Source organism: Exserohilum turcica (assembly GCF_000359705.1).
Source record: "Exserohilum turcica Et28A unplaced genomic scaffold SETTUscaffold_3, whole genome shotgun sequence".
Classification (NCBI taxonomy): Eukaryota; Fungi; Ascomycota; class Dothideomycetes; order Pleosporales; family Pleosporaceae; genus Exserohilum; species Exserohilum turcicum.
The window spans coordinates 701,227-714,906 of NW_007360136.1; the positions used below are offsets into that span (position 1 = coordinate 701,227).

Sequence of the window (13,680 nt, forward strand, 5' to 3'; positions counted from 1 at the left end):
ACGACGAACCTATTCTCCCCACACTCAGTTCAAGTATCTTGTGGGCAAAAGAAAATCGGAAAGGAAACGATACCCTCCGAATTTCCCGCCTCATGAATTTCTGTTGGGCAAAACTGCCATGACTACCCCATGTATGGCAAACAAAGCAAGTCACACAGTCCACCCACCATGCATATGCATTCCATCCGCTCGCTAGCATGCACAATCCCACGCGAACACAAATCAGACAGTTACGCCCGAGGATACGCAATCTGCGCCCTAGCACTCTCGCTTGCATGCACAGGGGCAAATGAATCCACTTTGCAATATGTAGGAAAGTAAACATCGGTAGACCCTGCGCACCATGATCCCGTTAGCGGCAGTGGGATGCCCGAAAGGTCCAAGGAAGCATTTCGCTGTCGGTACTTGGAGCAGTGGGGTGCCGAACGGAACAGAAGACGGCCATTGCCATGGGGAAATCTGACGATCAGCCGTTGTGGTACCGATATGTCAGCCGGTTAAGATTATATTTTTCTTGCACTGGTCGCTGTGACTAAGTCGTGTCTAACTACAGTAAGTAATACTCAAGTAGGCGTGCTGACAGCAGCTTCGGCAGTTTACCAACTGTGATTACTTTGCGATCAGCGACGGATGACGATATGTGATTAGTGGGCTTTCGGCGCAAATACTAATCACCATGTATTATGTCAGAAAGAAAGGGGTGAATGTTATTCCTCATTGAGAAAGTCGACTCTGAGCTTAATCCAACCCCTTGCCTTCTTGAAGTAATGCGATTCCTAGTTCCTTGAGCTTGAACTTTTGAATTTTGCCGCTCGCTGTTTTTGGGTAGGTGTCTACCCAGAAGATGTATTTTGGTACTAGTTGTTCCGACAGTCAGTTTCCTCTTCATCGCATATGTGACTCGGATGCCTAGACTTACCCAGATGGTGGCTTAGTTTCTGCCTGACCCATGTCTTTACTTCTTCTACTGTAACCTTTCCGTCGTCGCCAGCATGCGGCACAATGAATGCAGCAACGACTTCCCCATATCGCTCATCCGGTAGCCCGACCACACTAACTTCACTAATCGCTGGATGTGCAAAAAGACAGTTTTCAACCTCCAAGGGGTGGATGTTCTCTCCACCCTTGATGATGAGATCCTTGATCCTTCCAGTGATTTTGACGTAGCCCTCTTCATCCATGGACGCTTCATCGCCAGTGTGCATCCACATGACTCCATTCTCATCCGGCTGGAGGACCTCTTGAGTGCGTGCTGTGTCGCCCCAATAACTTTTCATGAGGAGGTAGCCCGAGACAGCTAATTCACCACGTTGGCCTACGTCAAGGGTCTTTGACCAATCCGCAGGGTGGACGATCTTGGCGCTGACGTGTGGTAGGAGGCGCCCTACAGTGTTGATGCGCTTTTCAATAGGATCGTCGGTAGTTGTCATGGCGGAAACAGGGCTTGTTTCCGTCATTCCATAGCAAATGGTCAGCTCCGTCAGATTCAAATTCTTGTGGAGTTTGCGCATGAGCTCGGCAGGAATGGAAGATCCAGCTGCAATGCCTGTGCGCAGGTGCTGAAAGCCTTCGTGGGGTACGGCGCCGCTGGCTAAGAGTTCGAGCTCCGCCACGAACATGGTAGGAACACCGTAGAGAGCCGTGCACTTGTGTTCACGGACGGCTTCTAGAGTGACAACGGGATTGAATGCCTCGGTTGGAAAGACAATAGCGCTGCCGTGCGTGGCGGAAGCCATGTATCCAAGAATACATCCAAAGCAGCTGAAGATGGTTAGAGATGGAAGTGTCCCAAATACACATAACAACTCACTGAAATAGCGGAGGTGGACAGCAGATGACATCTTTCTCGGTGAGTAGCATCCTGTCGCCAATGCTATTGCCATTGTTGAGAATGCTCCTATGGCTCAAACACGCAGCTTTTGGCATGCTCGTCGTACCCGACGTAAATTGGATATTCACAATGTCATGAGGATCCAGCCCTTGATCAGGCAGTGCTATGCCCTGGCCACCATCTTCTAGCACATTTTGATATCTTCCCAAGCTCTTGTACTCATCCAGATTTATCCTTCCCTGGGCATTGTCCACCACGATGACATTCTTCAGCGACGGAACGAGTTCGGATTCGAGTTTCGAGCTAGCGAGATTGGGTATCAAGTGAGTGAGTAATGAAATGTTGGGACGTGGATCTTTGCGGGGAAGGTTTGTCTCGGCCCCGATTATAAGATGAGCGGTGTCTAGGTGATTGATGGCGTTTAAAACCTGTGGCGCGTTGAAGGAGGGATTGAGCGGTACCTGGGGGTCAATTAGCTTCCAATCCATCTTTGGAGACTCGGATTCCGTGTACCAATATTGCACCCAACTTAAAAAGTGCATATGTAAGCTTGAAAGTCGTCAGTCATCTCATCTCGCAAGCGTCCACGAAACATACAGTAGCAAACTCAGCATTATTGCCCAGGCTCACAGCAACCCTGTCATTCTTCTTCACACCCAGCTTCTGCAGCCCTCTTGCAAGCCTGTTCGAGTCACGATCCAGAGCATCATACGTCAATCGTATGCGCTGATGGTGCGAAATCACCCTACCTGAGGTTTAGCCAAAGAAGTCGTCAATACCAGTCGGGTACACTCGTCACTCACGCATCACGGTCACCAAACTGATTCACAACACCCGCAAAGTGTTGGGGAACAGTCTGCTCGAGCAATTGGGGCTATACAGCTGTCAGTAAGCAGAGACGTAAGCTAGGGGTCCCAATGGCATGCCTCGGTAGGCCCAATGCTGTATGCTTGCGTCAATAGGCCTCTTCGCGCAATTCGAATAGGCCTAGGGCATCGTGCACCGCGAACAGCAAGCATCCGGAGCATCTTCAATTGACACAAACATTAGACACGAGAAACAATAGAGAAAAGACATGTTGCATTCGTCAGTGTGTGGAGGTGCGGATGCTTAGTGTGTGTTGTTCGGAATTGAGCCGCGGCCCACACACTTCGTGCATGCGGGGTAGCTTACAGGCGCTATGCGGCTAACGTCGGGGGTCGGGATTGGACGACCGTGAACCAGGATACTACACGCACGGTAGACGGACTATCGATGCATGAAACTCGACTTCGCTGCACCATCGTCAATACAGCATCGAGAAAATGCCGCAATACCAATATGATATTGAGACGTGCGGTAAAATGACTGGCTGGTAGAACGGCAAGCAGACAGGCAAAGATCGAATTTACTCTAGATAGCTCGTCCCCAAGGTGCTCCCAAACTCCAATGACACCGTTGAAATGCTACCATGACGCTGCTCATCATCCAACTGCTACCGCTCAAACTCAACCACCTTCCTACTAGCATCGCTCGCAGAGCGATTCCTCGTCGTCTTCATGCCGTCTTCTGCAGTGGTTGGCGATAGTAGGTCTGGCTGAGCCTCGCCCTTTGATGCACCCACATCCGCTGTCTCCGCACCATCGAGCAGATCAAGATCCTTTGCGTCCGCATCTTCTTCCTCTTCTTCGTCTTCTTTCCCATGTCGTGCTTCCTTGTCCAGCTCCTTTTGTGCTTCGTCATATCTCCTCCTGACTTCGGACGCAACACGCATTCCATCATTGACAATGTTGTCGAGCATGCCTCGGAGTCCTTTACCAGGTGGCACCACACCTACGCCAGCACCACCAACAACACCACCCAAACCACCTGAAGTGCTACCATGCCTTCCAGCATTAGCAAAGGTTGTGAGGTTATTGATGCTAGAAGCTGAAGGAAGGGTTTCGTCGGCGAGGCGGAACGATGACGAGAAGCCAACTTCAAAGAAATTTAGTAAAGCTTCATCCGCAAGAATGACCATGCGGAAAGTGGGAAGGGTAATGTGAAGGGGCTTGTTGGGGTCTAGCGCCAAGTTTGCCGACTTTGCCTTCTCATTACGACCGGCAAGCTCCGACTCGGTGGTAAGATTCGAAGGCGTTGGTGACAATGGATTTTGATCTGACTGTTCGGCCTTGTCAGATTTAACTTTGGGTGTGCCTGGCTCGGAACCAAAGTCGATCAGATCATCTTCATCGTCACCAATGGCAAAGTTGTCCATCTCTTCCTTGACTTCCTCTACGTCTCGGCCCGCATTGTTCGAGGGGTGATCGGGGTCGGCGTATTCGAAGCAGTTGCGGATAAAGGCAGACACGCTGCTCAGGAACTGCTCATCGCGGCTGCTACGCTCTGAGTTGGCCGGAGTACTTACATCTAACGATGAAGCAGCAGGACTGGCGTCGTAGACACCTCGGCGTGATAAGAACAAGAGAGCTTCCGAGATTCTCAGAATGCCCTCGCGATCCACCTTTCCGTCACCGTCATCGTCGTAAAGCTCGAAGAAGTATGCAATGTTGGACATGATGTCTTTGGTCCCTTTGACGGCCGCAAAGCCGCTGACGACATTCTGCAATGAGAGTGAGTCTGTCATATCAACATCCCAACGACGAAACAAGCGACGCATGAATTCATGGTCTGCTGGCTCAGGCCCCGAGCCCCATGGCGACATGGGGGGTCGTTTTCTCATGCTGTTGCCAAAGTACGAATGGGCAGATAGATTATTTGTCTCTGGTGGAGAGCGCGGTGAGTCCGTGATGGCCCATTTGGAAATGCCTGAGTAGGTTGTTAGCGAAGAAACTAGATAAGACTACAAGATCTTGGACAACTCACTAGCGAGAAACTCCCTAAACGCATCATAGTCCATCTGTGTAGGACTGGGCCCGAGGGCCACGCGACCCTTTTCAGCATTGCCAGAAACACCTTGGACGACTTCAGTTGCCTTCATTCTGCTAGCTTTTGCTTTGCGCTCAGCTTCCTGCTGCATAATCTCGGCTCTTTGTTGTCGCTCGTACAGCACGGCATAGAACTTATCGTACAAGAACCCCAAGTCGTTCACGCTCAGCTTCTTGCTATCTGGACCAAGATTTCTTATCGAAGTGCGCTTGGCGAAATTCTCAATGTTCTCCAACACGGCGTCTTTGTGCTTGGCGCGCTGCTCTGAGATGGTGTTTTGCGTGATGCCCGCAAACTCCTTGAATGCTACTACCATGAGTTCCTGGAATCGGGTGACGGCACGTAGTTTTGGGTTATCCGACTTTGGATGTGCCGACTCGTCAAGGCGCGAGAAGTAAGACTTGAGGACGGAGATGAAGGAGCCGTCGTCGGCGGCGTCCAACAAGTCTTCTCCGTTGATGCGGAGGATAGCCAGGCCAATTTGGAAAAGAACCTTTGGGCCTTCAAGGAAGAAGACATCTAGAACACGAAAAGCAAAAATCAGGGGCATAGAGTTGATATAAAGGGAAAGGAACCACGGCAGAGAAACAACAGACAGCTGTACGTCGGACTTGACGAGATGGTCCCATAGTATGGGCATAGTCTTCTCGACAAGGGATTCGAAGACCTTTTGGTCCAGTAGGGTGCCGTACATGGTTTGCGAGTAGTAGCCTGGAACAAGGCGATCACACAGCACAGAAAGAAGAAAAAAGGCCTGCGACTCGGACATGTATCTTTGCTTGTTAGAATCGAGGGGCTGCACGTCAAGGGGCACACATACATCAACAATGCTGCGACTACAATGTTCATCGCCTGGCAGTAGCCGACCTCTTCGTTTGTCCAGCTGTACGCCGTCAACACTCTCCGGAGCCTACCGATACCCTCTTCGCTCTGGAAGCCGGGGTATTCCGGCAAACTCCTGTTAAGGTCCTTCTCGATCTCGTCTATGGCCAGCGACTCGCGTCCAGAGTGCTTTTGTAGTGTCTCGGTGTAGAGGTTCGGATTGTGCAGGCGCAAAAAGAAGGCTCCCGATGTAAGCTCCCACATTTCACCTCGTAATCGATTGGGCAGACCGACGCGGATCAGTTTGTGGAAGGTAGGCTGTCGGATCAGAGTTGCGCTCCGGCCGTTGTCTGTCGCGCGTTAGGCAGTGCACTGGGCCAGCGTTGGATATGACTTGCCTTTCAGGTATTCGCGCCATAAGCGTATTTTTGTCGCATCTCTGAGCTTCCTCGCGTTGCCGGGGTACCTGAAGATCATGCCCAGCCCAGTATCTGGATGCTCCCGGGCGGGCTTGCCGTCTTGCCCCGGCTTCTTCTCGTCGGCTTCGGTAAGCAGATATTCCGAGTAGCACTGGGCCACGACCTTGCGCAGATTGTCCACCTCCTTGACACCCTCCCTCAAGCCCTTCTTGAGGCCATCGCAGAAGCGCTCGCATGCCTGCCGCGAGCCTGCCAGCTGGATGGTGAGCTTTTGGCCAGCAGGCGCCTGCAGCTTCGTGTCGGGTGTGCCGTTCCATGTTGTGATTGCCAGCGCGAACATGTAGCTCTGGCTGTGCAGGCGTTCTACCCGCCGTATGGCGCACAGCGGTAGCGTGAAACCATTGCCCGCCGGCCCCGCGCCATGGGTCTGGCCCGTGAAGCTGCTCGAGGAGCTCAGGCTCGCCGTGGTGAGGAAGCTGGAGCCCTGGGTCGAGAAGCAGAGATACTGCTCGCTGAGGTGTAGCTTGCCGACATAGTGGCTGCCCTGGCCGCGGTCCTTGTCGGCTGTGACGTCGCCGGTGCCCCTCGTGGAATGGTGGGGTTGCAGCGTGAGCTCGGCGGTGATCTCCTGGAGCGGGTTCTGGGAGTCGGGAAGGCGAAACTGGTAGCGGAAGAGGGTGGCCTTGGAGGGCCGTCGGTCCGTCGACGTGGGAGAGGCGATGGTGCTGAGCGTAGGTTCAATGTACTGTTGGGCCTTCTGCACCAGATTCGAGATGTTGAACATGGCTTCGGCCCGGCCCAGGTCGAGGGGAAAGGAGGTCAGATACGCGGGTGCTCAGAGGACTGTTTGTGCTTCATTGCGCGACAGGAGCGGCCCTTGGTGGTCGGCTTACAGACGGCCTGGAGCTTTATTATGCAGGGCTTGGACTGGACTGGGCTGGATGGGGATGGGTTGTTGCACCTGCCACAGCGCACGGCCACGCACGAGGCTGAGCCGAAATGTGGGGTGCCCATGACTAAGCCGCTTTGCCCGCCTGCGCCGCTTGTCCAGGGTTGCCCTCCCCCCCTGGCGTATGCAGATGGATGCTCCCGTCTGGAAACACATGTGCATGTAGTAGTCAGCTCACGAAGCACTGCACCAATCACTAGCGCGCCTTGCATGGACAGGGCGGTCGAGCTGTCTCGTATTAATTGCTATCTGTCTATCAGCGCCGGTATCTGCTTTAGCCCCAGCCGGCCGGGGAAAGCAGTGTACACGAGCGCGTCGACTCTAATACACAAGCCTTGCCAACTACGCATCGGCCGTCTACGTGCACGTGTAGGCGCCGTCAACTCGCAGATCCGCACCCTGTCCCATTGAGTTAGTAGCCGCTTGCTAACCGTCACCATCTAGGCATTACTTACAGTCACGTAGGAGCTGGCGTCGCTCGACAGGAAAGTAACGGCGCCCATCAGATCCTCCGGACGTCCCATCTTGCCCACGGGGATCAGAGATGTCCACTGCTTCTGGAGGTCTGGGTTGTCGTCGAGAATCTTCTTGGTCCTGCAATCTTGTCAGCGTCTCCCGGGTCGCCAGCGAAATATGTACTTACAGTGCAGTCAGCATGTAGCCAGGAGAAATGCAGTTGACGCGGATGCCTGCGCCGGCCCACTCAACCGCCAGACTGGATGCCAGATGCCGGACTGCTGCCTTTGCAGCATTGTATGGAGCCTGGGGTTGCGGGACATTGACAATGGCACCGGACATGCTTCCAATCATGACGATGCTGCCAGGGGCCTTCCTCTCCATCAGGTGCTTCGCCACAGCCACGGCGTATAGATACGTGCCGTCGACGTTGACGCCCCAGAGTTTCTGTATGCGGTCATAAGGATACGAGATGGCGTCGTAGTTCTCGGTGAAGCCAGCCGACGTGACGAGGTTGTCGACCTTGCCGTGCTGCTTCAGGATCTCGGCAAGCGACTGGTTGACTGATGTCGGGCTCGAGACATCGCAGAAATGCGCAGTGACTTTTGGTGTCCTGTGTTGTGCGTCAGCTCGAGCCAATCAGTCGCGAAGTGGTGTGACGCACCTCTTGGATCCCGGATTCTCCTTCTTGAACACGTCAACGAGCCCCTTTGCCGAGCGCTCGCCCTCGTCTCTGTTCATGTCGACAATGGCAACATCGGCTCCCGATGTCACGAGTGCCTGCGCCATAACCAAGCCCAGCCCTCGGGCTCCGCCAGTCACAACAGCCACCTTGCCCTCCATGGAGAAGGAGGCCAGCGTGCGCTTGGAGTGCTCGCCTCCGCGGCCCACGACTGGATTCGAGGGCGGCAGGTCCTTCTCTTCTGGGTATTCTACGACAATGTCGTCGCGGGTTCGCGCATACTGGCCCTCGTGGTCGCCGCTCTCACCGGGCTCGCCCGCCGTGGTCGCCGCGTCCACTGGGTCATCGCTGTTGGTGTCCTTGTCAAAGCGACTAGGAGTGCATGTGAAGTGTCGAATCGAGGCCAATGCTGGCGTTGCCGGTCGAAAGGCTGCGCGAGGAGCTTGTGCTGTGGCGGCACGGGCAACCTGGCGAAAGACGTGGGGCCTGAACATGGCTGCAACAATGAATTGTGGTGATGGTCCTCGGAGAGCAAAGAAGGGCTCAATGCTAGGACTCGGTGTGTAGTGGGTAAAGATGAACCAGAACAATGCCGGGGTCGGCGCTGGGACCGAGTCAATGGAAGGCAGCCCAAGATGATGGAGCAGCCCAAAGCAGGGACAGGGGCAGACGGCAGGGCAGAGGCAATGGAAGTATGCGGAAAGTTCACGATGGTCGCTGGAGCTGCAGGGCATGAAATCATTCGGGCCTTTGGACAGCTCGAGCTCAGCGGCCGCCTTACCCCACCGCGGGCTGCTGGCAGAACGCCTCTGACGACAGGACCTGCAGGGATGGAGCTCTCGCACTAGCGAGACTACATCACCCAAGCCCTCACTCATGCCCACACTCGCACTCGCCGCTCGCCCCTCTGCCCGCCGCGCATTCAATAACACGCGCCATCTGCACCGCCGTCTCCATCTTTCCGGCACGCCATTGCGGCCGGGTTCCGACTGTCCAGGCAGAGGCACAGGCATAGCAGTGCATCTGCCCTCGCCCGCGCCCTCTTTCTCCGCACTGCCAGAGCCAACCCCAGCCGGGGGAGCTCCAGCACCAGCACCAGCAAATCCTGACCGCCTCCAACCCCACGCAGCCCCCCCAAAAACAAAACACCCCAGTGCCAGCGGCCCAGAGCGATTGCAGCGGGGCCGCCCCATGCAGCCGAGCACCACGACGTCTCGATATAGCAGTGCCTCGACTATCCACCGTGTTCGTACTCGACATTCTGCCCCCCCCCTTCCCGTCGCCATGCTTGTCCTGCATGCTGATCCCCCTCAACAAAAAAAGCCCGTTCCCCTCGTACCCATGCTGACAGACGCGTATTCAGCACTACATCGTGGCACCTATCGTGACCCGAATCCGCCGCCATGTTGGACCTGTACCTCGTCACCTTCAATGTCGCGCGCAACCTCGTCGACCCTCAGGCATTGGCGCCGACCTTCTTCCAGGCTCTCCCCAAGGGCTCGCCCGTGCCTGATGTCGTTGCCATCTCGCTGCAGGAAATTGCGCCTATCGCCTACTCATTCCTCGGTGGAGCCTACCTGAAGCCCTATTTCGACCGCGTGACCACGACGGTCCAGCTTGCCGCCGACCTCCACAGCCCGGGCACCGCTGCACTCGACCATGTGGCTACGCGCAGCCTGGGCATGACGGCCCTCATGCTGTTTGCAAAGCCCGCCATTGTAGAGAGGATACAGTGGATACAGTCCGCCGGTGCGGGTGTGGGCTTCTCCAACATGGGCAACAAAGGCGCCGTCGCCATGCGCATCGGCCTGTCGTGTCCCGGCGCCGACGACACGCTTGACCTGACCTTTGCCGCCGCCCATCTCGCACCAATGGAGAGAAACGTGGATGCAAGAAACAAGGACTGGGAGAACCTGGTGCGCAATCTGGTCTTTGTCAATGGTGACGATTCTGCATACAGCTCGAGCGAAGAACGGCCCCTCCTCCAACCTTCTTCCTCTGACCACGTCCCTGCTGACCACAACGGTCTCTTCACTCCTGGCAACCACGTCTTTTTTTACGGCGACCTGAACTACCGCACTAGCGATAGCCCACCAGATGGCGACGCTCACAAGTCGTATCCTCAACCTACCGAGCCAGAGTCATCATCAAGGCATTTCTCACACATACTCAAGCAAGACCAACTGAATAGAGAAAAGGACGCAAAGCGCACGTTGCATGGCTTTCAAGAGCTGCCCATCACATTCCCACCTACATACAAGTACTCCATCTCGCATGGCAAAAATACAAACACTGCCAAGCGCGCCTTGTCGGGTGAGGGTGATTCATGGCAATGGTCAAAGCACCGATACCCATCGTGGTGTGACCGGATCCTTTTTCTGCGGGCCGGGTCTTCGTCAGAGCTCCAACCGCAAATCTACACCGCTCTACCTATACAACCGACATCGGACCACCGCCCGGTCGCTCTCTCCGTGCGTGTTGAAGAAACGCCCATCAAAATGGGCGTCAACGACATTTTAGCTCGTCCGCCCTTCGAGATCAACCCGCAATGGAAGGCCAGACGGGACGCTGCGCGACGATGGGAGATTATTGTCGGCGTCTTGTCCTATCTGGCATTGACCAACAAGGGCCGCATCATCCTCGTCACCATGGTAGGAGTGGCGGTAGGCAGTCTGTTCTTAGCCGGGGCATTGACGAGGTGAAACTCTGACATCTGTCCTTCACACTCTATGAGAATCGGTTTGTTTGAGTGATTTCAACATGCTGACGCAGTGGATCAACACAGCAGGGTGCACAACACAGGACAACAGTGCGATACCGTCCCTGTACCTTTAACACAATAAGTAGCAGTAATTTACACTATACGGCTTGCGAAGAGCGAAAGTCTTTGGCAACACAAGAAATCGTTTATGATAAACTTTGCTCGGCGGCCAACACGGATTTCTACGGATGAATTACGGATGAACGAAGTTCCGATGGCCAGATAGTGTTTGCGAGGTGCTTGGTAATGCCAACTTGATATGTGGCCTTCAGGTGATAGGCATTATGACGGTATTTTGAAATGGGCATCCGAAGATATAGCGTTCCGTGCTTACGAAGGAGCTCGTTTTGGTAAAAAATACTATAGCCTGAGCATTCACAGAACACATGTCTAAAAGACGAGATCACACCGCAAAGGCATACACCTAGCTAAGAGATAAAGAGTCTTTGATTAAACTAGATCTATCTACTGTTTCAACACTAGCTAGTAAGAATAGTGTTGCGAAAGTAGTTCAGTTTTTGGGAGGGCGTTCTGGTGGCACCAAGGCTATGGTATTCTTTACCAAAACGAACACCTTCGTAGCATGTACGGACGCTAATGTATACAGAAAAACGCAACCGTAGTTCGCAGTACCAACCTGGAGCTGCAAAGCCGTAGCGCTGGACGAGATGCCGACTTTTGAAAGGGAGCTATTCGCCAGCAGCAGCAATAGGGTAGCGGATTACCTCTGCAAGATGTGGTTGGACTGCAAAGATGACGCAAACGATACAGCTTGCAGACTACGATAATTGATTCGTTGTCCATTGGTAAGGGTTCCTTGTCCAGTTCCACTGCTCGACGAGATGCTCTATCGACGTTACGGTTGAAATGCCCATGGCATTGGTCTCCTCTAGAAACTCCATCATCTTGAAACGCGCCGTCTCATCACTCAACAGGCCTGCAAATCTATGCACAGCATAGGCTGCCTTCGGTGGAGCTGGGATGCAGTGCGTGTTGCACCTAGCAATGCCCACGATTTCCTTCAGTCCTCGGAGCACCTCGTCGTGTACCGACACCGCGATGACATCTCCATGGGCGCCCGAGGTCGTGCTATCAAGACGACTGACTGCGAGTGCAATTCGACATATCCGCAAGTGTTGGTTCGCGTCCGCTTTAAACTACTCGTCAGCCACAAACTCCGCTGGCCGGTCATAGCACAGACTCACCATGCAAAGGACTGGAGAACCACAGCTCGGGGAAAAAAGTGGGATACGAATCTCTATAGAAGAAGGTATCGAACGTGGCGGGACGCTTTCGTTCCCAGTCATCAATGAGATTGCTCAAGTACTGCCGCTCGGCCGCTGCCCGAACGCCCGTCTCCATCCATTGCAGAACACGTGCGCTGAGCCACAAGATGCGGTTGCCCCACGAAACCTCGTCTGCCGGTTCGTCGAGCCCTGGGAGAATGTAGTTTGCATAGTCGATGCGCAAACTCGGGCGGTTCAGAAGCGCTTCGCAGACCTCGGTATGCACCTCGATCATGACGCATGCTTGCACCAGCGGGCGAGACATGTCGAACAGCCAGCCCTTGGGGCCACGGAACAGCTCGTAGGTAGAGAGGTGGGACTGGCCTCGCGTACCTGCTGATTGATCGTTAGCTTAGCTTTTCACTGTTTCCCTGGTCTCAACATACCATCGAACTGTTCAAAAGCTCTCAGCAGCATCGCAGCCAATAACGTCGCCTCATCCTCGATCCTTCCTTTCTCCGCCAAATACGGGATAAGATCCTGCAAAAGCCTATCATGGTACGCGTACGGCCCAGTAGGGAAGTACGGGTCATAGCGCACCACGTTCTGTGCAGACGTCATGAAAATGGCGTTCATAAGCATCGAGTTCTCCGAAGCAAGCCGTGGAACCAAGTCCCTAAACACGCCTTCAGGACTTGTAATATCAAGATTTTCCGCGGCTCTTTCGATCCAGAAACGAAACAGATGCGCCTCAATTGGATCAGAGAGAGGCCACGCTATGGGGGGAATGGGAATCGGTGAGGGGCAAGGATGCGACCAGGGACCGTCCGACTGCGAGTCTGCCGGGAAAGGCTCATCGAGACTCGAGTAGCTGGAAACCGAGCCTGGGCCGGATTGCGTATGATGCCGGATGTGCCAAGGAGGTTGCCACTGAGTATGGCTAGGGTTCTGGTTCCCCTAAAGCACGAGCGCCCGATTAGCCCAAAATCCGCTCATGAGCTGTGGACGTCACACTCCCACCTGCGAATTTCTCCCTATTATCTCCGATTCCACGATTCGCCCGATTGGCTGTGCAGGATTCGCATTCGAATGCCTCGTTGCCTTCTTGTCGCTTACGTGTCCAGCACTTTCGGATTCTTCGGCTACCAGTCTTGACTCATCGACAAAGTCCACTGCAGCCTGGGGTTAGTCCTTTGTTACTCATCACAGACGGACCAAGAGAAAAACAACCACGAGCCAGGATGATGACGGGGCTTTGACTTACACTTTCCCTCTGTATCGACCCATTTCTGGCCTGCGGAGAAGAAATAGTCGTACTTTTTGATGTCGGCTCGTGTGGCTTGTCCTTCTGCATCTGGGAACACGCCGTGTCGGAACCGGACTCTGTAATTGGCTTTTCTCGGCGACGCCTCGCGTGGCAACGGCATGGCACTCTCTTGGCTGGCTAGATGAATGAGTGGGTGGGCACTGAACCAGAGGCGAAAGCCTGTTTACAAAACAAGACTTGACGTTTAGGAAGCTTGCCGTGATGGTGTGCTTGAAGGCAAGCAGGGCGGATTAGAAAGAAGGAAAGAAAACAGTGTTGGATGCTTTTCTTCTGCCCCGAGTGGTCGAAAAAAACTAAAAG

At 54.2% G+C, this 13,680-nt stretch overlaps 4 protein-coding genes across 4 annotated transcripts; 1 reads left to right on the forward strand and 3 right to left on the reverse strand.

The window, feature by feature from the left end:
- Window positions 1–738: 738 nt before the first annotated feature.
- SETTUDRAFT_20213 (uncharacterized protein) lies at window positions 739–6,763 on the reverse strand (the record flags this gene model as incomplete). Its single annotated transcript, XM_008028687.1, has 9 exons — window positions 739–857; window positions 920–1,761; window positions 1,811–2,292; window positions 2,429–2,576; window positions 2,635–2,705; window positions 3,327–4,618; window positions 4,676–5,511; window positions 5,559–5,897; window positions 5,955–6,763. The coding sequence occupies 9 exons, from the start codon at window positions 6,761–6,763 to the stop codon at window positions 739–741; spliced, it is 4,938 nt and encodes a 1,645-aa protein (XP_008026878.1).
- Window positions 6,764–7,145: 382 nt separating this feature from the next.
- Window positions 7,146–9,198, reverse strand: SETTUDRAFT_163542 (uncharacterized protein). Its single transcript, XM_008029065.1, has 4 exons — window positions 8,049–9,198; window positions 7,572–7,997; window positions 7,384–7,522; window positions 7,146–7,327 (listed from the first exon to the last, which is right to left on the reverse strand). Exons 1-4 carry the CDS (start codon window positions 8,798–8,800, stop codon window positions 7,286–7,288), a joined length of 1,359 nt encoding a protein of 452 aa, XP_008027256.1. The 5' UTR covers window positions 8,801–9,198; the 3' UTR covers window positions 7,146–7,285.
- Window positions 9,199–9,469: 271 nt separating this feature from the next.
- Window positions 9,470–10,768, forward strand: SETTUDRAFT_91541 (uncharacterized protein; the record flags this gene model as incomplete). The annotated part of the gene is made up of 1 exon (XM_008029066.1): window positions 9,470–10,768. One exon carries the CDS (start codon window positions 9,470–9,472, stop codon window positions 10,766–10,768), a length of 1,299 nt encoding a protein of 432 aa, XP_008027257.1.
- A 515-nt stretch (window positions 10,769–11,283) lies between these two features.
- On the reverse strand, window positions 11,284–13,521 carry SETTUDRAFT_163546 (uncharacterized protein). The gene is made up of 5 exons (XM_008029067.1): window positions 13,318–13,521; window positions 13,074–13,225; window positions 12,500–13,010; window positions 12,033–12,449; window positions 11,284–11,977 (listed from the first exon to the last, which is right to left on the reverse strand). Exons 1-5 carry the CDS (start codon window positions 13,478–13,480, stop codon window positions 11,607–11,609), a joined length of 1,614 nt encoding a protein of 537 aa, XP_008027258.1. The 5' UTR covers window positions 13,481–13,521; the 3' UTR covers window positions 11,284–11,606.
- Between the last annotated feature and the right edge of the window lie 159 nt (window positions 13,522–13,680).